Source organism: Protopterus annectens, chromosome 1.part0 (assembly GCF_019279795.1).
Source record: "Protopterus annectens isolate FY-2018-M chromosome 1.part0, PAN1.0, whole genome shotgun sequence".
Taxonomy (NCBI): domain Eukaryota; kingdom Metazoa; phylum Chordata; order Ceratodontiformes; family Protopteridae; genus Protopterus; species Protopterus annectens.
This window is the reverse complement of record NC_056725.1, coordinates 1,202,048,193-1,202,073,726: the sequence shown is the minus strand read 5'-3', so window position 1 is coordinate 1,202,073,726 and position 25,534 is coordinate 1,202,048,193. Positions and strand designations below refer to the sequence as shown.

Sequence of the window (25,534 nt, the reverse complement as noted above, 5' to 3'; positions counted from 1 at the left end):
CATGCCTAAGAAACAAATGCTCAAAATGGCTGAAGACCTAATCACTCTGATCAGGGGGTCCCATCCCCCTCCTGATAAAAGGCCTAGGCAGGATGCAGACTATGACTCATCCAACCAGGTGTCCATCTCTTCAGACTCATCCTCAGACCTAGGATATTCCGTACCCCCTTATGAGTATTCTGATGCTGAGGAATCAATTCCATCAGCCTCTCCGCCTGAGGACTACTCCTTTGGGGAAACCTTACATACCATGAGGGAGCATTTTCATTGGAAGGCCAGGATTGCTCAGAATCCAAGAAAAGGCTCAGAGACTTCCTTTTATTACCTCAACACAGACCCCTTGCTATTCCGCCAGTGTTAGATATCGTGGATGATGTGTATACTGAATCCAGTTTAAATCCTGATTTTTTTACCTCCAGCCCTGGATAAGCCTGATAAATACTACAGAGTCCCTGACTCACACAAATTTCTTTATAAAAGCCCTGTTGCTGACCCTGAAACGATTTCTCAGAGACCCAAAGGGGTTAAGGCCTCATCAGCAAAGAATCCAGTCCCCTCTGACAGAGATTCCAGAGCATTAGACAGATGGGGGAAGAAAGTATATGTCTGCAACTTTAGCAATGAGGGCCTTAAATTGCCAGTTTCACATGCTAAAATATCAGCAATTTTTGATGTCTCAGTTGAAACAAAAAATGATTCCAAATTCAGATCCTCCTAATTTTAAGGAAATGCAGGATTTATTGCATGCAGCTGAACAAGTGGGAAAACATACTTTGCAATGTGGTTTTGATTCTTTAGAGGCCTCCTGTAGAGCAGCAGTTACAGGTTCTGTCATTAGAAGACATGCTTGGTTAAAAGAACATACGTTACCAGATCATGTTAAAGCAAAACTATTGGATGTACCTTTGCAGTAGGATGTGTTATTTGGAGTTAAGGCAGAAGAGGTATTAAAGAAAATGGAGGATAAGGCAAAATCTATGCAAATGGTGAAGGATTTCTTACAGGTTCAGCCTCCTGTATTTAGCAGAAATTGGACAACAAAGAATTGGTCCTTTCCAGCTGCAGACAGACCTCAAAGGGGCAGATACAGACATCCAAGAGGTAGAGGTCAACCACAAGGTCCTTACAGGCCTCGACAATGGGGTGCATCAGGCCAGAAAGAAATGGAAGACAGGCCCCAACCATATAAAAAACAGCCCCAATGACTTTCCACTAGAGCTGCCAAACAGCTCTCTCGGCAGCCCCCTTGGGAGGAAAACTGGCACTTTTCTATCACAGTTGGCATATGATCACCAAAGACAAATGGGTTCTCAACATTGTATCTCAAGGTTACATGTTCCAAATGCACATTCTGCCAAGATTAAAAGGAATGCCAAATCTGCCACCAAATCAATGGGCAGAGGCTCAAAAACAAATAACAGCACTCATGGACATGAGAGCTATTCAGAAGGTACCACCACAGGAGCAAGGATAAGGATTTTACTCAAGACTCTTTCTGGTTCCCAGAAAGGACAAAGCCTGGAGGCCCATTCTGGATCTTTCTTCTCTAAACACTTAACTGGATGTTCCGAAATTCAAAATGTTGACACTACAGCAGCTTCTTCCCATGCTGGGCAAGCAAGCTTGGCTCATAACCTTGGACCTAAAGGAGACATACCTGCATGTCCCTATCAGACAAAACTGCAGAAGAATCCTCAGATTCATAGCTGGTTCAACGCATTATCAATTCTCTGCTCTGCCCTTTAGCCTATCTACTGTGCCCAGGGTCTTCACAAAGTGCCTGGCACCAGTAATTGCATTTTGCAGACAGAAAGGAATTCAAATTTATCCGTACCTGGATGACTGCCTGATTCAAGCAGAGAGCAAGGACATTCTTCTGAAGGATCTGGCGTTTGTAAAAAAGTTATTAAGTTGCCTAGGGTACACAGTAAACGAAAAGAAATCAAAACTAGTGCCCTCACAAGAGATGATATTCCTGGGTGCCAGCTTGAATACAACTGCCCAGATGGCTTATCTCACGCCAGAGAAGCAAGGACAACTGACTCAATGTTTTCAATTGATGGCAATAAGAACCCAACTCCCTGCAAGGAAAAGTCTGCAGGCCTTGGGTTACATGGCATCTTGCATACTACTAATTCCATGTGCCAGACTGCATATGAGGAAACTACAATGGTACCTAAAAAATGTCTGGTCATAACACTGTCAAAGTTTGGAAACAGTTATACCACTAATTCCTTGCCTTCAACAGGAGTTTCGATGGTGGGCTCAAGCTTGTCACCTCAACAAGGGACAGCCTTTTACTCAACCCACAACCAGGCAAACACTGACAACAGATGCATCGGATTACGCCTGGGGAGCACACATGGCAGGAAAATGTATTCAGGGCAAGTGGTCTGCAGAACAAAGGCATCTTCACATCAATCAAAAAGAGATGCTAGCTGTACAAAATGCCCTTATAGCCTTCAAGGACCTGCTGCATCCAGGACAACTACTACTAAAGATAGACAACACCACAGTTATGTGGTACATAAACAAGCAAGGGGGCACTCACTCTTATCCCCTCTGCAGACAAGCCATGACCTTGTGGAACACAGCTCTAAACTACCAATTTCATCTGCAAGCACAATTCCTGCCAGGAGAGAAAAACACACTGGCAGATGACTTAAGCAGAAACATCATGGATCCCCATGAATGGGAATTAAATCCACAAATATTCAGAATGATAATGCAGAAATGGTGGAGCCCGGACATAGATCTGTTTGCATCCCCAATGAACTGCCAGCTACAGAAATTCTGCACAAGGACTTACCATCCACAAGCATGGAACGTGGATGCCCTCTCATTCAGCTGGAGATACCTACAAGTATATGCTTTCCCACCACTACCTCTCCTTCCAAAGGTACTCAAAAGCCAGGCAAGAAGAGCCAAAGATGATGCTGATTGCACCAGACTGGCCACACCAGCACTGGTACCCAATCTTAGCACAAGGACCACCATGGATTTTGCCTCAAATCCCACATCTGCTGACTCAGCACAACAATCCGATACTTCACAGCCAGCTAAAGACTTTAAACCTAGCTGCATGGAAGATTCTTTAGTCAAGCAAGCAGTGCCCCTCTCCAAAGCTGTTATGGATGTCATTCTGGAGGCCAGAAGGCCTAGTACCAGGAAAGCCTATTCGGATAAATGGAAGAGATTCTGTGCCTGGTACCAGGCTCACAGCCTTGACCTTCTTGTCCCAAATATTCCTCAGATACTACAATATTTAACTGAGATGCTGGACAAGGGCCTCTCCTTTTCATCCATCAACATCCACACCTCTGCCATCTCTGCTCATTACAACACGGATCCACCAATTTTCTCTAATCCTTTGCTAAAACAGTACCTCAGAGGGACTAAAAACATAAGACTGCACCTAGAGCACCTACTCTAACTTGGGACCTCAACTTCGTGTTGGAAAAATTAACTTTACCTCCTTTTGAGACAGCTAACACAGCATATTTAAAATATATCTCTTGGAAAACTGCTCTGCTCCTGGCAATAACATCAACACGAAGAGTTTCAGAATTACAGGCACTAATGGCAGCGGAACCTTTCATCATTTTCCACCAAGACAGGGTGTCTTTAAGAACTAACCCTACGTTTATGCCAAAGGTGGTATCAAGTGTGGCTCTAAACCAAACTATTCACTTGCCAACTTTTTATCCAAATCCACAGAATAAAGGGGAGAGACTACTGCATTCTTTGGACATACACAGGCAGTTATGCTTCTACTTGGACAAAACCAAAGCTTTCTGAAAATCTAAGCAATTATTGGTAGCATATGCTGCAGGAGCACAGGGAAAAGCCATTTCAAAACAGACAATTTCAAAATGGATAGGACACTGTATACGTTTCTGCTACACACACCATGGGAAATCTGTACCTAACAGCATTAGATCTCACTCCACCAGGGCAACAGCCACTTCAACTGTCTACCTCAGAGGAGTACTTACCAAAGATATTTTGGAAGCAGCAACTTGGAGTTCTGTACATACCTTCACCAAGCATTACCATTTGCCTCTATACTCTAAATCCAGAGCTGGCTTCGCCACTACAGTGCTGCAGGGCCTTATAGCCACCCCTAATGCCTTATAGAACCAGCCACACCCTACATCAGCTTTGGGATTCTACCCAAGTGTAATGACTGCAGCAGTGTAACACGATGAACATAGTACAGTTTTGTACCTACCATAAATGTAGATGTTCGAGTGTGTACACTGCTGCAGTCCAGGTTACCCTCCCTCCTTCCCCTCTTACTGGCTGGTACATACCTATGTCTTCTACCCTTTCTACATATGGGGGTATTTGCTGGTAACTGAATGTTGTTGATTGCCTTTCTTATGCATGTTTTATTAGCAATTTGAATTGCCTACCTTTTTGGGGGCATCTGACATCTGGGAAAAGAAAAACTGAAGAAAATGGCATCTGCTGCATCTTATATACCCCTGTCGCACTGACGTCAGGGAGGAGGTGACAGCAACTGACGCCGGACCAAGAATTTGGAACTCAGGCCGACTGGGGAACCGCCTGACGGCAGGATAACCCAAGTGTAATGACTGTAGCAGTGTATACACTCGAACATCTACATTTATGGTAGGTACAAAACTGTACTTTAACCCTTGTTATCTATATAGAAGTGATCATGTGTTAGCTGTGCTTGTGATGTCGTTTGAGTTGAGCTTTTTTCCTTGGGTCCGAGGAAGTGGAAGCTGCTGAGTCCAAGGATATGGATCTTTTGGTCATTTTTGAAGCAGGGGACTGAACTCCAGCAGTAGCAGTGGAAAAACGAGTAGGCAGAAGACCCTTCAAAATGAATTTGTTCTGCCTCTCCATAAGAGCTTTGGGGTTGAACCCAGCACAAACAGAACATTCCTATTCCAAATGGGCAAGGCAGAAAAATTACAATCAGTGGGAGTCTGAGAGTGGCTTTTTGTGCGCACATTTTTTAAATCCGTTTTCAGACATACTGACCAAAGTGAGGGATGGTGCACGCAAACACTACAGCTGTAGAAAGATGGATTTTTTTTTTTTGGGGGGGGGGGGCAGAATAGGCAGAAGAAAATAAGGAATACCAACTATGGTGTTTTAAGTAAATACACCAGAGTGTAACAGAAGGGAAAAAATACCAATAAACAGTTCAAGAACACTAATCCAGCAAGCAAAAAGGCTGACAATGCATTGCTTCAGTAAAGGCTATCCCTCCACAGTACAGAACCAAGAAATACTCGAGTTCACCACCAAGGCTCCAAAAAAAGTTTTTATCCAAACGGCACATGAACCATAGAAGAAAACGTTAGAAGTTTAAAATGAAAACGGATTAAAACAGATTTAGGGGCTTTCATCTCCTTACAGGAGACTTCTTCAGAATCATTCGTAAGAAGTCTCCTGTAAGGAAATGAAAGCCCTAAATCTGTTTTTGTTTTAAACTTGTAACGTGTTTCGTCTATGGTTCCTGTGTCGTTTGGATTAAAACCTTTTTTGGAGCCTTGGTGGTGAACCCGAGTATTTCTTGGTTCTGTACTGTGGAGAGAGAGCCTTTATTGAAGGGTAGAAATACAAACGACGGTAATCAGAAAGTACACTAGTGTGTAAAAAGGGTGGGAAAGGAAACGCTGCACAATAAACAGGAGAAATTAGCAGAAAGTTGTATCGTAGCTATAGCTGACAGAAATTTAGCAAAAAAGGAATAAAATCCCTCATATCGCAGAAGTAGCTCAAGAGCCAAGGTGACCATGTCTAAGCATGAAAATGGCAAATGTGATCTGAGGGAGGTTGGGCTTATAGAGTATTAGGGGTAGGAAGGGAGCTCAAGAGTTTTTGGCAGCTGTGAGCTAGAAGAATGGCCAGGTAGAGCGACCTTTTTTTGTTTACATGAGGTAAGCAAGAATGATCTAAAACCTATCCACGGTGGTGGGCTGCATCACCTTATTCTTATGATGATCATAGTAAAACCTTGGTAGGATCAGATTAAGAAGCATTTCACAGGAGTAATCACTAATATCAGCTGTAGTGGAGTTGAGGGATAAAGCCTTGTCTGTGACCTTAGCTACTAGCCATTAGTTAGTGGTTGTCTTATTTAGAGTTGACATGAGAAAGAGAGGAGTGATGTATTGGCCAACTCACCCTTCTTTGCGTGGTGGTAGGGAAGCTAGATGTGGGGCACCTGTCTGAGTTATAAAGCCTTTAGTTAATCTTTGATAGAAAATGGAAGACCACACTGTAATGGAATACTGGCTTCAAGCATGGCAGGACGGTCCTATGGGGCTAAATTACTCAGGAGAAAAAAGTGACACTCTGTGCTCATTGCATACCTAGCCATTCGCAAGTTGAACAGGATAAACTCTACTGTGTCGTACCAAAAAAGTAAAAGCCCCATTCTTTTGTGTACATGTTAATCTCACTGCTAGACTTCTCTCCTCTTGCCTGTAAGGAATGATCAAGCAGTAGGACTCTCTCCAATGGGGAGTGAATAAAGAAGTGGAGCTGCAGGGAGGGAAGAGCTGTGGATGATCCAAAAAAGATCAGAATAAAAAAATACGGGGTGGGAGGATTTCCACTGCAGTAGTCTTTTCAGTAATGTCCCTCTGCATTGTATTTGTGAGCCAGTTGCATGAATGTCCATTCATACCTTTTGTAGTCATTACAAACTGGACATCTTTTCGACATTTAGGATGCTGTTTGCTACTTTGGTGAAGTAGGACCCATACCCCCTCCCAACTTTACTGTTTCATTGCTTTTCCTGCATTTTATACAATGTTGATGATCTTGATGAACATACACAATATTGTTGTGATGCTCAAAATAACTTCAGATGTTCAAGTAATATCACTACTGCAGTGTAGATGTCCACTCTGTATACCCCTTCCCACCCAGTGTTTTGCTGTTTTGGGAGAATATTTTTTGCCATTAAGATGTTTTTTTTCTCATTTTTTCCATGGAACCCAATGATTTCCTGGAGAGACAGAATTTCTTGTCTATGTTATGGGCTAAATAAGCACTGTATTTGGTGTGACCAATAGTCGTTTACTAGGTTTATGACCGCAAGGGCGTTTTTAAGCTTAGCCATGCATTCCAAATCTCTGACATGTTCTAGTACACTAGATGAGCATAAGCAAAGGCTTAGGAGATGAAACATTTACAATTAGGAGCTTGGGAAATTAACAGTTTATAGGTTGCCTGTGTCCATTAAAGACATACGTGCCAAACCAGGGATGAATTTCTTGTTACCCATCTAGTTTTCCAAGTTGCACTTGAATTGGTTTAGGAAGGAACTCTGGCTCAGCTGGATAGAGAGCCTTTTCCAAACAAAGGGTAATCTCTGGGATGCATGCATACCTGTCTCTCCAGCAGGTCCTATTTATATTACAAGGTTTTAGTCTTTAGAACGGTAATTCTGGTGCTTTTTTTTTTTTTTTGTGGATATACAGGAGGTCCATCACAGTGGGGTCTGCCCGAGCCTTGTATGCCAGCCATAGATCTCCCCTCAACAGCCTGTAGGGAGAGGGAGTACAGGGATAGGGCCTTGAGTCTGCATATCTTGTGTTACTTGCATCCTATATTCTTTTAGTGAGGAACCTCTATGGAAGTTCCAGTTCTTGGCTATGCCTGGTTAGGTGCATACCAACGTGGCATTGTATTCACTGATAGGTCTGATGAATGCCAAATACAGTGGAACAATGATTTCCTTGGACCTAGATACCATACCTGTGTTTATAAGTTGAACTGTAGATACGTGATGGTCAAAGGTTAGATTATTTTCTGTGTGTCCCCAACTCCTGACTACTAGGTCAGCTCTTAGGGCTGTGTTGTCAGTATGATACTTACCAGGGATGGGTGTCTTCTTGAAGGATAGTATTATGCATTTCTTGGCATTTAGGTTTAGTTCATGGCTCTGACACCAGCTGTTCTGTGTCAACCTTCCCGGAGAAAGTTTGTGTTGGTGGGTACAAATTTAGTCAGCTAGAGGTCACTGGCATTGACCTTGACTTAAGAGAAGTAAATGCCTAAAAGAAGCAGTCCCAGGATAGATGCCTGAGGGACTATACTTGTGACTGGCCTCTCTGTAGAGGTGGACTCCCCAGTTTTAACTTCCTGGGTCTTGTCTGTGAACCAGCTGGCTATCCACAAGGACTTGTACCTAACCTAAGTTTGTCAGCAATGCCTGAATGGGGCATTGTGTCAGATGCCTTGGTCAGGTCAAGGTAAGCAATGTGAACCATTTTGGCCTCATGCTTTGCTTTGATGACCTCCTCAAAGTCCTCCACCAGATTGAGAAGTCATGGAAATGATCAATAATGACACAGGAAACCTCCAGACACTGGATCCAACTCAGTTTGGTTTCATCACGGGCAGGTCATGCCAGTTCTTTCCATGGCTTTCCATATGAGACTAGTGAGACTTGTGGGTCTGTAGTTTCCAGGGCCTATAGATGGCCCACCTTTGTGCAGAGGGATGACTGTTGCCGTTCTGTATTCATGGGGCATGAAGTCTGTTTGGAGGCAATAGTTAAATAACCATTCCAGAGGGCCTAATAGGTCATGTTTCATGCTGTTTAGAAGGTATCTTGCGATATTGTGTGGGCCCATTAATGCAATGTTCTTGGCCTTAGAGCAGTAAGGACCTTTTCCCTCGTGATAGTGGGAAAGTTAAATTTCATGGTATTTCCTGTGGGAAGGTTAAGGGGGAGAGGGGTACAGTTGGAGCTACATTTGTCAGCTAGTAGGTTTGCTATATCTTCTGGCTCAGTATAGGTGGCTCCATTTAGAATGAGCTCTTCACACAATTGTGTATTGCCTTTAAGGTTGTGGCTTTGGTAGAATTTATTTATACCAGCAAAAATAGACCAAAATGAATTGAAAATGGTGTGAGTGGCTCTTTCCCATTTGTACTGCATTTTTTTTTTCTGATGTCTGTGGTAAGGAGAGAGTGGCCCTATCAGGGGACACTCAGAAGCTTTGGAAGTTCATCTGGATGGCTGGGCAGCCATCTGCAACATTAATTCCCACAAGTTATGATTCATACCACTGTGGTGAGCATGTCCACACAACTTTACTTGCTGTGCATTTCTGTTGCTGCCTTGGTGCTTTGACTTTTCTTCCATGAATCCTTTATTTTAAAACTGAATCTTCTGAAACTTTCTGAAGCTGGATTTATACTAAGGTGTGATCAAAAGAGTTTACCTTCTTCCACGTAAGCTACTCTACATAGGACTCCTCCCAGTTTTACTATGGAAATAATGGGTAAGATGGGGAAATGGTTTTCACATATTTATCTTCTGGTAAGTTACATTGCAATTTCGATGTGGGAGTTGTTTTCTTTTATCTGCAAACAGGAAAGAAAACCTTACTTCCCTTACTTTTTCATTTGTCATAACAGAATACCAGCATATCTGCTTTTGATTTGATTGGAAGTGAAACTAAGATGTCACGTTATGAAGCACAAGTTCTTCCTAAACAAAAAGTAACTAGGAAGCTTATAGAAGAAATCTACAACTCACCTGACCCTCCTTCAAGACCCACTGCTGCCAAGCTGAAACCAAGCAAGTAAGTAGTTAACTTGGAAGTTTGTAGAAGCATATTTAGCTCTTTGAAAGCTTACTCCATATTACATGTATGACTGATTTTGGCTTTTTGAGATCTCATGGTTAGTTAAATACCACACAGTCTTTCTTTTTGGCTTCAACAGAACAGTGCAACAGTTTTAGTATAGTTAATTGTTGAGTAATATCATAAGAGTTATTGCAGTATGACACAGTTATGTTTATAACTGACTTTTTCTGTCTCCAGTAAGTCGTACTGTGGTTTTGCATATGGAAAATGTTTCTGGATTTATTTGTATTGACCTCTGTAATTCAGTGCCATTATCTCTTGTGATAACACAACAATGCTCAAAAAATGCCAGTGAGTTGATGTTTAGTCCTAAGCTGTCATTGGCAAAGTCTGGAATGGTAATGTTTGTCACTTTTTCATGTATTGCTTTCACATTGGTCACAATAAAAAGATATTGTAGGTAACAATGTTGAGTAATCATTAATCCACTGATGTTGGCATTTCTTTACAAAAGCAAGAAGAGACTGGAAAGCATTTGCATTGTAGGCACATTTAAAATAATTGCGTAGAAAAATACGACAGATTTACATAGCTCTGATTTGTAAACATTGGTCAACATCTGTTAGTTACATTTTTTAAATATTGTGGTTGTGGCATTTGTAAAAAAACACACAAGCTAGTGCATTAATTTGCTTTCATTCATTTGCATTTGTTCAGCTTGACTTTTCTTAGGTAATTCTATGGGGATACTTTACAGAGAAAAAGAATGTCTCTTAGTAAGGCATTAAGACATGGTCGAGCATTACGGAGTAAAAGTCTGCTACTTCTATCCCACCCTAAATGCCTGACTAAAATTGTGAAGTTACTTTTTTGCTTGCATTAAAAAACAGTGGATTACCTGGTTTCTAGGTTGCTTCCCTCACACTGGAGAGCTTGTTCAGGCTTTGAAAAAAAAGTTGTTAAAATTCATAGTACTACTCCTTAACAATGTTTCACAGGATTCAGTTTGGGGAACACCTCTTTTTATTTCTGTAGTCAGTGTTTGCATGAAAGGAAATGCAGCCATTATCAACTCCTTTCCTTAATTATGATAAAGCTTTACTGATTTCTACTGTGACACTTAAAGCACTGCTTAATTCCCTCATCAAGTGACTTACAACTAGACTGCAAGTAAATTGAAGTAAAGCTAAGGTTGTGTTGTTTTGAAAACAGAGTCAACCAAATAAATAAATAACTTAGAGGCATACCTCTCAACCTCTTGGTGCAAGAATTCTGGACAAAGCCATCAATAATGGGGGATGGGGGGGGGGGCAAAGGCCCACGAATAGGGGCAGTTTTTAAATATTGCTCTTACAAACTTAGAAAATTGATAGAACAACAGGTTTTGCATTGGCATGAGCTATCTGAAGGGTATGAAGTCTGAAACGCAAATGTCTGTCATTATTTTCTGACTTTATACCTCAGTAATTTACCACTGATTTGCCAGGAAACCTCAGTTTTATGAGGAAATGGACCAGAAATCGGAGTCAAAAATCTGGACATTCTGCATATGTCTGTACAGTTGAGAGGTATGCCTAGAAGTAATGTCTTTGTGGTAAGAGTCCATAGACTGATCAGAAGAAGTCTCTGCTGCTTATTTCAGGAGCTCTTGAAACTTACAGTGATAAAGGTCTGGGTTTTAAAAATAATTGTGTGGCTTTATTTCTTCCTAAGCTACTACATGACGCTATATTCCTGACTAATTCTCCAGCTTAAGTGTAAAACCAAATTACTGAAACTGCACAAGGCTAGCTTGTTTTAAGATAAAAGGGCACTGATCATTGTATTGCTTTATGGATCCCTTTTGATAGATCTGACATGTCTGTGTACATGTCTTTGTCACAACTTGCAAGCCTGGTAAGAAGGCTGTAATCCTTGAGAAACGTAGGATCTTCAAACAGTCACCAATTCCTGATGCTAAGTACAGCTTCTAAACCAAGAAAGTGAGACATTCCATTGCACCTACATTTCTGCTCGGTATAAACAGTGTTCCACATTTTAAATCTGTTCTTAAGGCATTCAAAAAAGCCATTTTGTAAATTTTATCACAGTCTTACAGATCCTTTTCCCAGTATATCATGAAAGCAAACTTTCTTTAAAAAGGATGCAGTTAATATCCATTCTTGTGTCACTTTCTCTAATATCTAATTATTTCCAGTCGAAGTGTAAAATAAAGGGATTCCATAAATCCCGTCTGAAAACTTTTCCATATCTATGTAACTTGCCTACTTCTGCTTTTGCTGCACCACTTTGGTCCTAGCATGCTGTCAGTTTCCTCTTAAAGTTTTAGTCCCTACAAAAGCGGCTTCCACTTTGGTCTTCTTGCTGACCACTGGTGTTCAGTCATAATGCTCACTGCTCCGGTATCATTCTTTTGACCTGGCTTCCAGAGCTTCAGATTTGGAGCAGGCCTCCACCTATTTCTAAGGATGATGGACTTTTGAGATGGCCGCACAAGCTTAATTTCACCTCCCCCAGTGTGAAAACAGAAAAAAGAGCCATTGAAACTGCCAACTTGAGTAAAATTCAGTTACTGGCTGCTAGGTACTTAAAGAAGAAATTTAGATAACTTGAAAGAAAAAAAAACAGAAAAAGTGAAGAGAAAACACTGGCTGATAGAATCCTGCTGCTGTTCAGCAAAAAGCAGATGTTAAGTTGTCTATCTCGCCTTCATTCTTGCTGGATGGGTTCGGAGCCGAACCTCGGCTCTGACTCGGCCACTCTAAAAGCTCGAGAGCTAGTTCCACCGGCTCGAGGCTCCCCTATATCCCACAATGCTAGGCGGTAACTCCTCATATCTCGTTTGCCGCTATAGCGATCAAGGTGCTCTTCAACCGGCTCGTCAGGTTAGTTGTTAAGACTAAGTTTAATCTTAGATAGACCCCCTTTTAAGTCAGTTTTTCTTCATTATTTTCTAAATTAGGTAGTTTCCTACCATTCCTTTCCAAATTTTCCCCTTCTTTTCCAAAACTCACTAGAGTTCTTCCCTTGGGCCTTTAGGCCCAGTCCCTCCCTTCCTAGTAGTTGGAGTGACTGTGTTTTGTAGGGATTTAATTTTCTAAATTACTTACTAGTTTAATTTAATTTTCAATAAGTGTAATCGGTGTGTGTGAGTGAGAGTGTAATTACACATTTCTTCTTTAGAGATGTCTAAAGAAACAAAGGTCTCAGGCTTTAAGAAGTGTGACTCGTGCTGTCATAAGATGCCTCTGACGGACGGTCACACTTCTTGTTATACTGCCTGGGACCTTTGCACCTGCAGGACTCATGTGCTGTTTGCCATGGCTTCAGCCCTAGAGTCCTGCAGGAGCGTAAAAATAAGCTCATTCTAAGGGGCTTATTGAAGCCTGAGGGTCCCCCGACTCAATCTTCGGGGAAACCCTCGAAGCCTACCCAGACCATCGGCTCCGGTATCTGAGTCGTGTTCTGGGGCTTCGAAGGCTGTTCGAACATCGGCTCCGGCCGGAGCCGATGATTCTCGAACTCATGTCTCTACTATTTCCTTGGTTCCGGCCGGAGCCGAGGTAGACACCGGTGAGTCGGCTCCGATCAGATTGTCAGAACCGACCTTCAGAAAAAGGTCCCGGTCACCATCTGTCGGCTCCGTTCATTCGGCTCCAGCATCACCATTGTTGTCTGAATGGAGCCATAGATCTCACTCCTCTAGGTCGTCGAGACTATCAGATCATGACCTTCAGAGGGTAGTGAGTCGACTTCTTAAGTCCGAGGCACTGGCCCAGATGCTTCAAAGCCCGACTCAACAGTCGATGGCTAATCCCATCACTCAGAATGTTCCTCCTCTGACTCTTTTGAGTTCGGAGCCGGGGCGGCTCGGACCCGAGACTGTGGCTGCGTCGGAACCAATACCGTTGTCTTCGGAACGGTCATCTGCTCCGATATCTTCCTTGGAGGAATCTCGGCGCCGGACTTCCCTCGTCGGTTCCGAGGGGGCGAGTGGCATCGGATCCTTGTCCGACCCCGCTCTCCCTCTCGGTGCTTCGGCGCTGGTGATTTCGGCTCCGACATCGGCCTCGGAACCATCACTGTCGGTGCCGGGGGAGGTTTCCAGCTTTTCGGAGCGGAGACTTCTGGCTCTGCCTGACAGGGGTGCTTTCGAGGTCATGTGGAGCGTGTTAGAACCTGGTTCAACTCCACAGTCGGCTCCATCTGCCCCTCCCTCCATGGTGCCTCCGGTGACTTCTGCTCACTCCCTCATCCCGGATCGTAGAGAGCCAGCTCCTCAAGTATCCCCAGTGGGGATCTCCTCCTCTTCCGAGGCCTCTCCTGACCCAGTAGGAGAGCCTCCTAGGAAGAGGCAGTGCAAGAGGAAGCACATCTACTCCCCTGAGTCTGTCACCTCTGACACTGATTTAGAGGATTCTGAAGGTTCCCCTCGTTCCCCCTCTGAAGATGTCTCTTTTGCAGACATCCTCGAGATCTTAAAACAGAGGGGGAATTGGCCAGCCCTCAACCCTTCAGAGGATGAATCGGTGTATCTTGAGGCGTTTGGCTCTCACCCTTCCACCTCCTGGGTGTCCCCTCCCTTTGACACCCTTATGCAAGTGGTGGCAAAGAAGGCCTGGACGGCTCCTGACTCTGTGGACGCCACCCCCAGGAGACCATCAAAATTTATCACTGCCCCCAAGGACAAAGAATTCTTGACCAAAGGCGTCTCTGTGGATGCTATGGTGGTGGCTGCGGCCACCAAGAAGGAGCTATCTGATCCTTCAGTGCCTGTCCATCCTCCTAACAAGGAGTCTAGGACTATGGACAGGTATGGGAAGCGGATGTTCTCGTCAGCGACCTTTTCTATGCGCTCGCTGAATTACCTGTGTCATTTCACTCGTCTCCAGAGAGATTTGCTCAAGGAAGTGAGCGAAATGTTAAAGGATCCAACAGCTGCGGGTTTTCAGGATAGGATGAACTCTCAGCTGGCGACCCTCAACTCAATAGTTAACTCCTCCATGCACTTCCTTTCGTATGCGGCGGATGGAGCAAGTAGAGCGGCAGGTACAGATGTGGCCTTACGTCGGCATGCCTGGATGCGGCTATGTAATTTTGCGGACCCTTTCAAGGCGTCCTTCACTAACTCCCCGTTTGATGGATCATCCCTCTTTGGTCCTCAAGTGAAGGAAACCCTGACTAGGTGCGAGACTGAAGGCAAGACTCTCTCTGCCGTGGGAGTCTGTTTTTCTACTCCTTCTAGGCCTTACCCCAAAGGCCAGAAGGGGGGAAAGATGTGGTTCCGCAAACAATCTCAGGGAGATTTGCCTGACGCACAGAGTCGGTTCCCCTCTAGAGGCAGAGGGGGGAACAATAATGGTAGACGCCGTCCTACAGGCAGAGGGGGCCCGCAGAATCAGGGCAGTCGAGAAACCTTCTCCGACAAGCCCTTTCAGCATCCCTGAGGGGCTGCCCAACTGTCCACCTTCGGAGGCAGTCGGGGGAAGATTATTTCTGTACCCAGAAGCCTGGCTATCCCTAACTCAAGACAAGTGGGTACAGTCTATCATTTCCGAAGGCTACAGAATCCCATTCTTTCTCATTCCAAAGCAATCCAAAAAATCCCTTCCAGACGTTCCACCCAGTCAAAGGGAGCAAGCAGCACTAGAAATTTCAAAGCTGCTTGCAAAAAGAGCCATTCAACCAGTTCCAGCAGACCAACAAGGATCCGGAATCTACTCCAAATTCTTTTTGGTTCCAAAGAAAACAGGGGACTGGAGACCCATTTTGGATCTCAGCAACTTGAACAAGTTTGTCAAGAAAACAAAATTTCGGATGGTCACGCTGCAGTCCATTCTACCCCTTTTGGGGCGGGACAACTGGATGTGCTCTGTAGATCTCCAGGATGCGTACTATCACATCAGAATGAGCCGACGCTCCAGCGCTCCAGGAGATTCCTCCGCTTCAGGCTGGGAACCAGTCATTTCCAATTCAGGGCCCTGCCCTTTGGACTCACTACAGCCCCCCGAGTGTTTACCAAATGCATGGCAGTGGTCGCCTCTCATCTGAGACGACAAGGATTCCAAGTGTTTCCGTATTTAGACGACTGGCTCCTTACAGCCCCCACCAAGCATCTTCTGCTTCTTGCCAGAGACTACACTTTTCACACATGTCGAACACTAGGCATTTCAATAAATTACGAAAAGTCTGTCTTGTCGCCTTGTCGTGCTATTACCTTCATAGGCGCAAATCTAGACACAGTCAACATGTCAGCCACACTCACAGAGCAGAGAATAGCAGACATACACAGACAAGTCTCCCTTGTCTTGCAAAGCAACAAAATCAAAGTCAGACTGATCCTGAAGGTCTTAGGGATAATGGCGGCTGCTATCCCTCACCTCCCTTTAGCCCGATTTCACATGAGAATTTTACAATGGATGCTCTTCTCACAGTGGTCATACCAGCAACTTCCAATGCCCCATTCCATTGCGATAACACAATCGTGCAGGAATCATCTTTCTTGGTGGATCACATCCCCCCAGCTCTTTCTGGGGAGACCTTTTGTTCCTCCCCCTCCGGTTGCTACACTGACAACGGACGCCTCCCTGATCGGGTGGGGGGGGGCATTACCAGGGCAGGACGGTCCAGGGCACGTGGCAACCTTTCGAACGCCACTTGCACATAAATGTTCTAGAGATGAGAGCAGTGCTTCTAGCGTTGCAAGCCCTACAAGACTCTCTTCCCAAAGGAACTATAGCAATTCAGACAGACAATATGTCTGCAGTGTGGTACATCAACAAACAAGGCGGAACCAGATCCTACCCCCTATGTCGTGAGGCATTCAGACTGTGGCAATGGGCGATTTCTTCTCAGCGGTTTCTGTTAGCAATGCACATTCCCGGGAAGTCCACTGTGATTGCGGACAAATTGAGCAGAGCTATTCTCATGCCTCATGAGTGGTCTCTGAAGAATTCAGTGTTGGAGAAAGTTTTTCGAAAGTGGGGCCGGCCTTGCTGCGACCTTTTCGCTACTCCCCAAAACAGCAAGTGCGACGATTTTTTCACCCTCTTTCCCCAACCAGTCCACCCCAGCAGAGATGCTCTAGTCCACGATTGGCCCCGGGGACTTCTGTACGCTTTTCCTCCCTTCCCACTGATATCTCAACTAATACAGAAAGCCATCGCTCAGAAAGCTTCCATGATCCTCATTGCCCCTTACTGGCCTCGACAGGTTTGGTTCCCATTTCTTCACCATTATCTGTTGGAGCAACCTTGGCATCTGGACCCAGTTCCAGACCTCTTGACCCATCAGTCGGGTCAGTTGCACCACTCCCTCCCTTCTCTGAACCTCACAGTGTGGTTCCTCCAATTCCAACTCTAGCCAGGCTTCCTCTAATATCTCACTCAGTTCGAGATAGTTTGATAGCCTCTCATAAATCTTCCACTCGGAAGATTTATCATAGTAAGTGGAAACGTTTTTCTTGTTGGGCGCAGTCAAAGGATATAGATCCTTTCACTGCTTCCATTCAATCAGTTTTAGACTTTCTAGCCGAACTTTTCCACTCAGGTTCGTCTCCGTCTACCATCAAAGTTCAATTGGCAGCAATATCGAACTTTCATGTTGGGGTCTCAGAGTCCTCCATTATGTCTCACAAACTCTGCAAAGCCTTTTTAAAGGGAGTTTTTCTCCTCAAACCACCTATTAGGGATCCTCCTCCTCAATGGGATCTCAACTTGGTTCTAGCGTCTCTAATTCTTTCCCCCTTTGAACCTGCGGCTTCATGCTCAATGAAGTTACTATCTTGGAAAACACTCTTTTTGGTAGCTATTACTTCAGCCAGAAGAGTCTCTGAACTCCATGCTCTGTGTAGTCGATCCCCTTATCTCTTGTTTCATAAGGATAGGGTGTCCTTACGTACTAACCCGTCCTTTTTGCCTAAGGTAGCTTCACCGGCAAATTTGAATCAAACCATTGATCTTCCGGTGTTCTTTCCTAACTATTCGAACTGATCAGAACAAAAATTACATTGGTTAGACGTTCATCGCCAACTTAGGTACTATTTAGACAGGACCAAACAATTCAGGAAATCTGATCAACTGTTTGTTTCCTATGCAGAAGGTAGAATGGGCCTTCCAGTTTCTAAGGTATCTCTTTCTAGATGTCTTACTTCGTTGATCACCTTGGTGTATGAGATCAGATATCAACAGTTGCCAACCAAACCCAGGGCTCATTCAACTAGAGCTTTAGCCACATCTATAGCTTTCCAAGACAAGACTGCCTATTGATTCGATTTGTTCTGCAGCTACTTGGGCTTCTCCCCATACTTTCATTTCTCATTATAAGTTGGACTTAGCCTCTAGGGACCGAGCCAACTTTGGTTCCACTGTACTCAAGAGTCTGTTCCGATAGGCCACCCGGGACAAGGTGCTAGGGACGCGGTCCCATCCAGCAAGAATGAAGGCGAGATAGACAACTTAACATTTAGAAGTTATGTACCTACCATAACGTTCCATGTTAGTTGTCTTCTTCTCGCCTTCTTCTTCGGCCCCACCCTCCTTCCCCCTAGCCTGGACAGACCTAGAGGAGTTTGTTTTGTGACCTTTTTATCCTTTTCCATATAATGGAATTTTTCTAGCTGGGCCTAGCTTACAAACGAGTTCTGAGGAGTTACCGCCTAGCATTGTGGGATATAGGGGAGCCTTGAGCCGGTGGAACTAGCTCTCGAGCTTTTAGAGTGGCCGAGTCGGAGCCGAGATTCGGCTCCGAACCCATCCAGCAAGAAAGAAGGCGAGAAGAAGACAACTAACATGGAACGTTATGGTAGGTACATAACTTCTAATTCAGGCTTCAGCTCGTTAGAAGAGATGGCTTCCAGTAATATAGAAGAAAAAATTTAATTTATTTGGAGGTGGTTAAAAAATGTAAATTTGAAGGAATAATTAACTCAGGTAACAAAAGGCTGAAAAAAATAAACTTTAACTAGCTGTTCAGGTGAACCGGTAAAACTAAACCAAAAAAAAAAAAAAAAAAAATGGCGGTTCAAATGAAGAAAAGGCTGGTTCAGTATGAGGCTTCTCAAGAGCAGCTATTTCAAAAATAGTCGAGTTAGAAGGCAGAGCTTGCAGAGAAAATAAGAGATTCTCTGCTGTACCAGATAAACTGGAAGTAGAAGACTATATTAATTTTACCAAAGTACAAATAAGCAGCTGGACTGGTGTTCCACAGCAAGATTTGTTGACTGCATGGCACGACAAACGTATACTTAAAATCCAGCCATGAGAAAGCAGCCAAGACCCATATTAGTAAAGATGTAATTATTTATCCATCCATAGGTTCATAGGTTGATACTAGGCTATCTGCCCTAGGGCATTTATAAGCCTTTTTAGATTAGTTGACTGTGCCTCTGTATAGTAGGTCACAGAAGATAGCCCTTTTGAGGTTAGTTTACTGTGCCTGTGTCTAATAGGGACACAGAAGAGATCCCAGGGGTAAACCTACGATCTCCCATCCACTCGTCAAGATTTCTCTTGAAGAGGGTCATTGAGGGACTCTGCCTAACATTGATTGGGATTTTGTTCCAGAGTGAGGGGAGCCTCTGGGATATGAATCTGTCCCTCCAGCATGTCCTGTTTATTTCTGTGCTGAGGTTTAAGTCCCTGGAGCGTGTAGCTCTAAGGGATTTGGATTTCCTGAGGTGGAGCATGTCCATTAATTCTCTGTTGGACATGGCTTTATACGTCAGGAACAGACCGCCTCTGAGTAGGCGGTAAGCAACTAAGTAGAGCTAGAGTTTCTTTAGCTTAACTGCTTAGGGCGTCTGTTTGAGTCCCTTGATCCTCTTGGTGAGATACTTTTGGGGTCTTTCCAGTTGTTGCAGGTGTCGGGTAAGGTAAATCCCAAATGGGGCATTGTATTCAATTATGGGCCTGATGAGTAGAGGGGCACAATGAACTCTCTTGATCTAGATGTGAACCCTTTTGTGATAAGGTAGGCTATATAAAAAGTCTTTCTAACCACTTTGGCAATGTGATCGTCAAAGGAGAGATTGCTATCTACTTGGGTCCCCAAATCCCTAATTACTACTTCCGTACTTAATGGATTACCACCTATGTGGTAATTTGTGAGCACTTTGTTTTTCCCAAAGGGGGTGATTATGCACTTTTTGGCATTTAGCTTTAGGCCATGGCTCTGGCACCAGTTATCCTTCTCTGTGAGACCCTTTTGGAGGATGCTTGTGTCAGTCGGCGAGTCGATTATGGCACCCAGTTTGCAGTCATCTGCGAACTTGGTCAGCCATAGTCCTCCCGTGTTAGCCTGTACCTCAGAGAAATATATACCGAACAAGAGAGGTCCCAGGACTGAGCCTTGTGAGACGCCACTTGTAACTGGTTTAGAGTCTGATGTGGCATCTGCAATTCTGACCATGTGGGTTCTATCCCTGAGCCAGTCTGCAACCCATCTTGTGACATAGGGGTTGATATTTAAGCTGGTGAGCTTATTTATGATGCCCGAGTGGGGTATTGTGTCGAAGGCTTTTGCGAGGTCCAGGTAGGCTCTGTGGACTACCTTCCCTTCATCTATGGCCTTGGTGACTGTTTCAAAGAAGTCGACCAGGTTCAAGAGGCAAGATCTGCCCTTAATAAAGCCGAATTGGGTAGGATCCAGTGTTTCGAGGTTCCCAATGTCTTTGTTTATGAGTTTCATGATGATATGCTCCATAGCTTTGCAGACCAGGCTAGTCAGGCTTTTATAGGGCGATAGTTTCCGGGGTCCATAGTGGCACCACCTTTGTGGAGTGGGACCACTGTTGCTGTACACCATTCCTTAGGTACATATCCTGTAGTAAGGCTGAGATTGAACAGTGACTTTGTGAGGGTTCAGTTCTTCTTGGAGTTCGTGTAAGACGCAGCCCGGGACACCGTCCGGTCCCATTGATGCTGTGTTTTTTGCTTTGGAGAGGGCAGCTCTCGCCTGTGCATCTCTGATGTCAGGGAAGGCTACACTCTGTTGGGATAGACATTTGCTCTTTTGGGGGGGGGGGATGGGGGGGAGTTTGCACTGAACCTGTCTGCCAGGATGTTGGCACTGTCTGTGGGTTCATTGTATTTTTTGTCATTTTGCACTAACTCGGAGCATATCTGGGAGTTGCCACCCAGGTTCCTGACATAGCTAAAGAAGGCCTTGTGATTATCTTTAGCGTCTTGTGCAATTTTTCTTTCGAAGCTGGCCTTAGATGATATTGTGTGGGATCGTAGTTTCTTGCTAGTACTGATCAAAGATGCCTTCCCTTTTTGGGATTTTGCTCTATCATGTAGTAGCTTCCTCCTTCTGTTGTATAGCTTATTTATGGCTGGGGTCCACCAGACAGGTCTCCTGCTTTTGGAGGAGTGAGTCTTGGTTTTATTTGGGATAGCACGATCCATACATTCCTGTAGGTGTCCATAGAATGCGTTTGTAAAGGATTCTGAGGTTTGGGCCGTATTTTCCACTGGCCCGGGGGCTTTGAAGGATTCCACCTCGGTTTTGAGAAGTGTGAAGTTTGCTTTTGAGAAGTTCTTCACCGTGGTTTCCTTAGCTGGGGGTGGGGACGGGATATGGATGTCCAGTGAGATTAATTTATGGCCAGATCTTACCAATGAGGGGTATACCTCTGGTATGAAGCATAGAGTCCCCATGTTGGTGATGATCAGGTCCAATATGTTTTCCCCTCTTGTGGGAGTGGTGACCAGTTGGTCCGTAGCATTTGAGTTTATAAATTCTAGGAACCGTTGGGCGAGGGTGTTGCGGCTTGAGTAGTGCTCCCAGTCTATATTTGGGTAGTTGAAGTCACCCAGTATAATGGTGTTTGGAGAGACCTTCATATTATCCAGTGTTCTCAGGAAAGTCGAGCGGGGTTCCTGAGTTTGTGAGGGTGGTCTGTAGCAGGCTACAAACTGAAAGGCAGTTTTGCCCACTGTTAGTTGCACATGGATGGTCTCCGATGCTTCGTGCAATGCCACTAACCTGGAGGTGTGGGTATCTTTGATGAATATGGATACTCCCCCCCCCCCCTTTTGTGGTTCGGTCCGAGTTTTGGGGCCGAAAAGCATGGTATGAGGTATAACCTGGTTGTGCTGGGGTGCTCTCGGGAGCCTTGAACCAAGTTTCTGTTACTGCACAGATATCGATACTCTCCATACTGAGGAGAGCCTTGAGTGCGTGCATCTTGAGGTTTAGACTTCTGGAGTTGAGCAGCATTACCCTTAGTTTCTTTTTCCTTGTGTTGTCTATGTAGGTGGGTTTGTCTATTGAGCCTTGCCTAAAAAAGGCACTATGGGGGTGGCAAGAGCCTTAGCCAGTATTCAAAAGCCCAGGGGTGACAGGTGCAAGCCGTCCCTAGCGAAGCAACGTGGCTTGTCGAACATGTCATCCCAGGCTGACAGACACTGGATCCCCTTTGAATGACACCAATACTTTAGCTTATTGTTAAAATTTATCATTTTGTCTTTATACTGTGGCATCATTCTTGGTGAGGGTAAGATGCTACTCAAGGTCAGGGTCCTACCGGCCTGGGTTACATGATCAGAGAGCTCCTCTATGTCTCTTTTCATGTAGTCCAGGGAGGTACGTCTCAGGTCATTCACACCAGCATGGACAATGACGGAGTCATATTTGTACTTGCTTTGGAGTGACCTGAGTGCTTGTGTTTATGTGACGGATCCTGGCACCCGACAGTCAGCTTACAGTGACCTTCTCCTTGTTCAGCCTGGTGAGTGGGACGTCAGTGTGTCTGACAATAGAGTCACCTATTACAAATGTATTAGGTGTGTTGTTTAGCCTTAAGGGCTGTGACTGTGCGGCACACTGACTTTGTGAACTATGTGATACATGGGTATTGTTGTGGGGTAGCGGTTGTTTGGATGTCTGCTTTGGATGTCTCTGCTGCTTGGGCAGATTTTGATTTAGAGCCTCCGTGTATGTTTTTCTGTGTTTATGTGTTTGGTTTTCTGTTGCGTTAGGTCTATGTGAGACTGGATTTGTGGTGTCTGTGGTTACCTTCTCCTCCTGACTGTGCCAGTACTGGGTTGAGAGAGCTCAGCCTCCAGTTTGGCTACATAGTTGCATCTCTCACATATATTTGAACTTGTTGGGAGGAGGATAAAGGGTGGTCATTGTACATAAGGCAGTTGTAACATTGCCTCAAGATTACCAGATTCACCAGCTGGACTGGAGAGTAAACCTGAAACTGACTTTTGGACATGCCAGAATAGTATAAGGAACTACTTTTTGACTGATCAAAAATGACCAATAGGGAGCCAAATACTTAAAGGGAGTGTGAGGGTGTTGTGCTTTAGTTTTATTAGTGCTTACTTATAAGATTACTTATACGAGCATCTGCAGGGCTTTAGAATGAAAATAGAGTGCTTACTTTGAGATTTAGAACAATTCTAAGGGAAAAAGTGAAGAGCACACTTTGTGGAGCCGGGAATACTTTAAACCCGTTTAAGCGGATGTGCAAAACCGTGCAAATGCGGGTTCTAAAGCAGGGAAACTGAAAGAGATAGGAAATGACCCAGAGCGGCCAATAAGCTACTAGTTTCAGGGCTGAGACCACTCCTGCAGGGACAGATAGGCTGCTCAAAGCTCCCCACTCTCACTGGTGAACAGAGAAGCTTCCTCCTATCCAAGTAAGGATATGGGCAAGACAGTAAACTATACCACAGTCCGGAATTCAGCAAAACCTGAAATCTGGACTAATTTAGTTCAGCAGTTGGTTAGTTCCACTAGGCTAGTAGCCACTTTTCAGGTGAGACCTGAGATGGTATTTATACTACTAGGGGGAATCTTCTCCTTCTCATTTTGATAGGTGCCATGAGATGTTTTATATCCACCTGAGCTACCACCAACTCAAGCAGAGGGACCTTTGTTTAATATCTCATCTGAATGATGACACACACCGCAGTGCAGCACCCACTTATGTTCCACTGCAGTGTCAGCAATCGTTCTACCTGGTGTGGGAATGGAACCCACTGAAGGTGAGTGTGCTACCTGGAGTTGATCCTAACATAAGTGTGGTGCTCTAGCAGGAGGCTCTCTTGATCTGTTCCAACTTAGTAATATGTTTTATGTCATCTAAAGGAGCAAGGGGGGCATGCACTCATGTTCAGTTTTTAGAGACATGAGGCAGATTTGACAGTGGGACATGTACAAGGGTCATCATTCTGTTAACTATTCACACCTCAGGAAAGTTAACCTAGAAGATAGCATACGCTGTTGCTTTAGACCACTCTAAGAATTGTGGATTCAAAAGTTCTCTTTGGTTTGAGTCTGATATGAGTATGCATACCTTTTTTCATTTTGGTTTGATTCCATGCGCAGTTGCATATTTAATTATCAAAACTAAGTGAGGCTGAGCACAAAAGTTTGATGAAAGTTCCATGATGGATCATAGTAAACAAATAAGGAGAGTAAAAACTGGGTAGACACATTTATTAAAAAAGGATGCAAGTGTCAGTATGAAGATGGGGAAGTAGGTTAGCAGGGGGAGGAGTTGGCATAATAGTTAAGGGGTTTACCTTATAGAGACAATATAAAAGTTTTGCTTTACTGGAAAAGTTCACTCAGACTTCACCATTGACTGCTGTGAGGGAAAAGTTAGTTTTTCCTGATATTGCTTTCCTGCAATTTGTATTGTTTTCTTCTGTTTTGTATAGAATGGTGTGTGTTCATTAGACTGTGTTTTAATTGTATTGTTTTCTGTTGCAAAGCAAAACCAGGAAAGAAATCGGAGCTGTCTCTCTCTGAGAGTCAGACAAAAATTAGAACAGCTTACTTAAGGTATTCTAATTACCTGAGAACTGAGGGAGGAGCTAGAAATGAAACCTTTTATTTAAGGGGTGAAGTAAAACATTTCAAGTCTTTACTGGAAAAGCTTACTCATACGAGTCTGCCATAGACTGCTATGTGGGAAAGGTTAGTTTGTTTTTCCTGATATTGCTTTCTTGTAATTTGTATTGCTTTTTGCTGCTTTCTTTTGGTTTGTATATTGTGGCATGTTTTTATGTTTTTATTACACTGTATTATAATTATATTCTGTTTTATGTTCCATATTTAAGCTAGGAAAGACATCAGGGCTCTCTGTTGTGTGTTGCACAGAAATTAAATTTGCCCCACCCTCATGCTGTTGTGCTTTTAAACTCATTGTTTCTACTTGCCCGCCTCTTATGTTACTTTTGCCTCATAATTCCTTCCCTCTCCTCTTTTGTTGGCTATTATCATCAAGCACAAAATTATCAATGTGATGTTATCCTATCTTGCCTTCATTCTTACTAGGTTGGGTTCTGATCCGATCTCAGATCTGTCTCGGCCTTTATTTTCAAGCTTGAGGCTCTTTGTCAGCTCAAGGCTAAATCCCTAACCCAGCATGCACCAGAACCTTCTCCACATCTCATTTGCCGCTAAACAAGATCGGGTGTTCATCTGCTAGCTCTGGCTAAGTATTATCTTTCTTTACCTCTTTGCTATTTGAGTTGCCAATTTTTCTCTAATATTTACTTTAAATTGTGTTTATAAGTAGCTAAGTATTTTTCAGCAGTTGTTTTGTGTTTTACAGTTGGCTGTCATCTTTTGTTAGGCCTTGTTTTCCCCTCTCCCGGCTCTTTTTACTGTATATTAAACGGTTAAGTAGCCCATTTAGGTTAGAGGACTTCTAATCCTACTGTTTTTCTCCCCCTTTACTTTTTATTTTGTTAGTATTTTTTTTCATAGTTTAGTTACAGTTCGTTTAATTTAGAGAACTGTAACTTAGCCTGTTTAAGTTCGAGGGCTTACCTTATTTCTGATGTTCATCGTGTTACCCTGCTGCAGTCATCACACTTGGGTTGTCCTGTCATCAAGCGGTCCCGCAGTCGGCCGGAATTCCAAAGTCTTGGTCCGGCGTCAGTTGCTGTCACTTTTTCCCTGACGTCAGTGCGCCAGGGGTA

At 44.0% G+C, this 25,534-nt stretch overlaps 1 protein-coding gene across 3 annotated transcripts in view; it reads left to right on the top strand.

The window, feature by feature from the left end:
- The window catches only part of EP400 (E1A binding protein p400), a 3,509,270-nt gene that overhangs the window by 1,447,161 nt on the left and 2,036,575 nt on the right, over positions 1–25,534 (top strand). For all 3 annotated transcript variants that reach the window (XM_044065578.1, XM_044065569.1, XM_044065563.1), the window contains one exon: positions 9,418–9,584. In XM_044065578.1, coding sequence (XP_043921513.1) covers positions 9,418–9,584 — 167 coding nt within the window. The remainder of the gene's footprint in view (positions 1–9,417; positions 9,585–25,534) is intronic.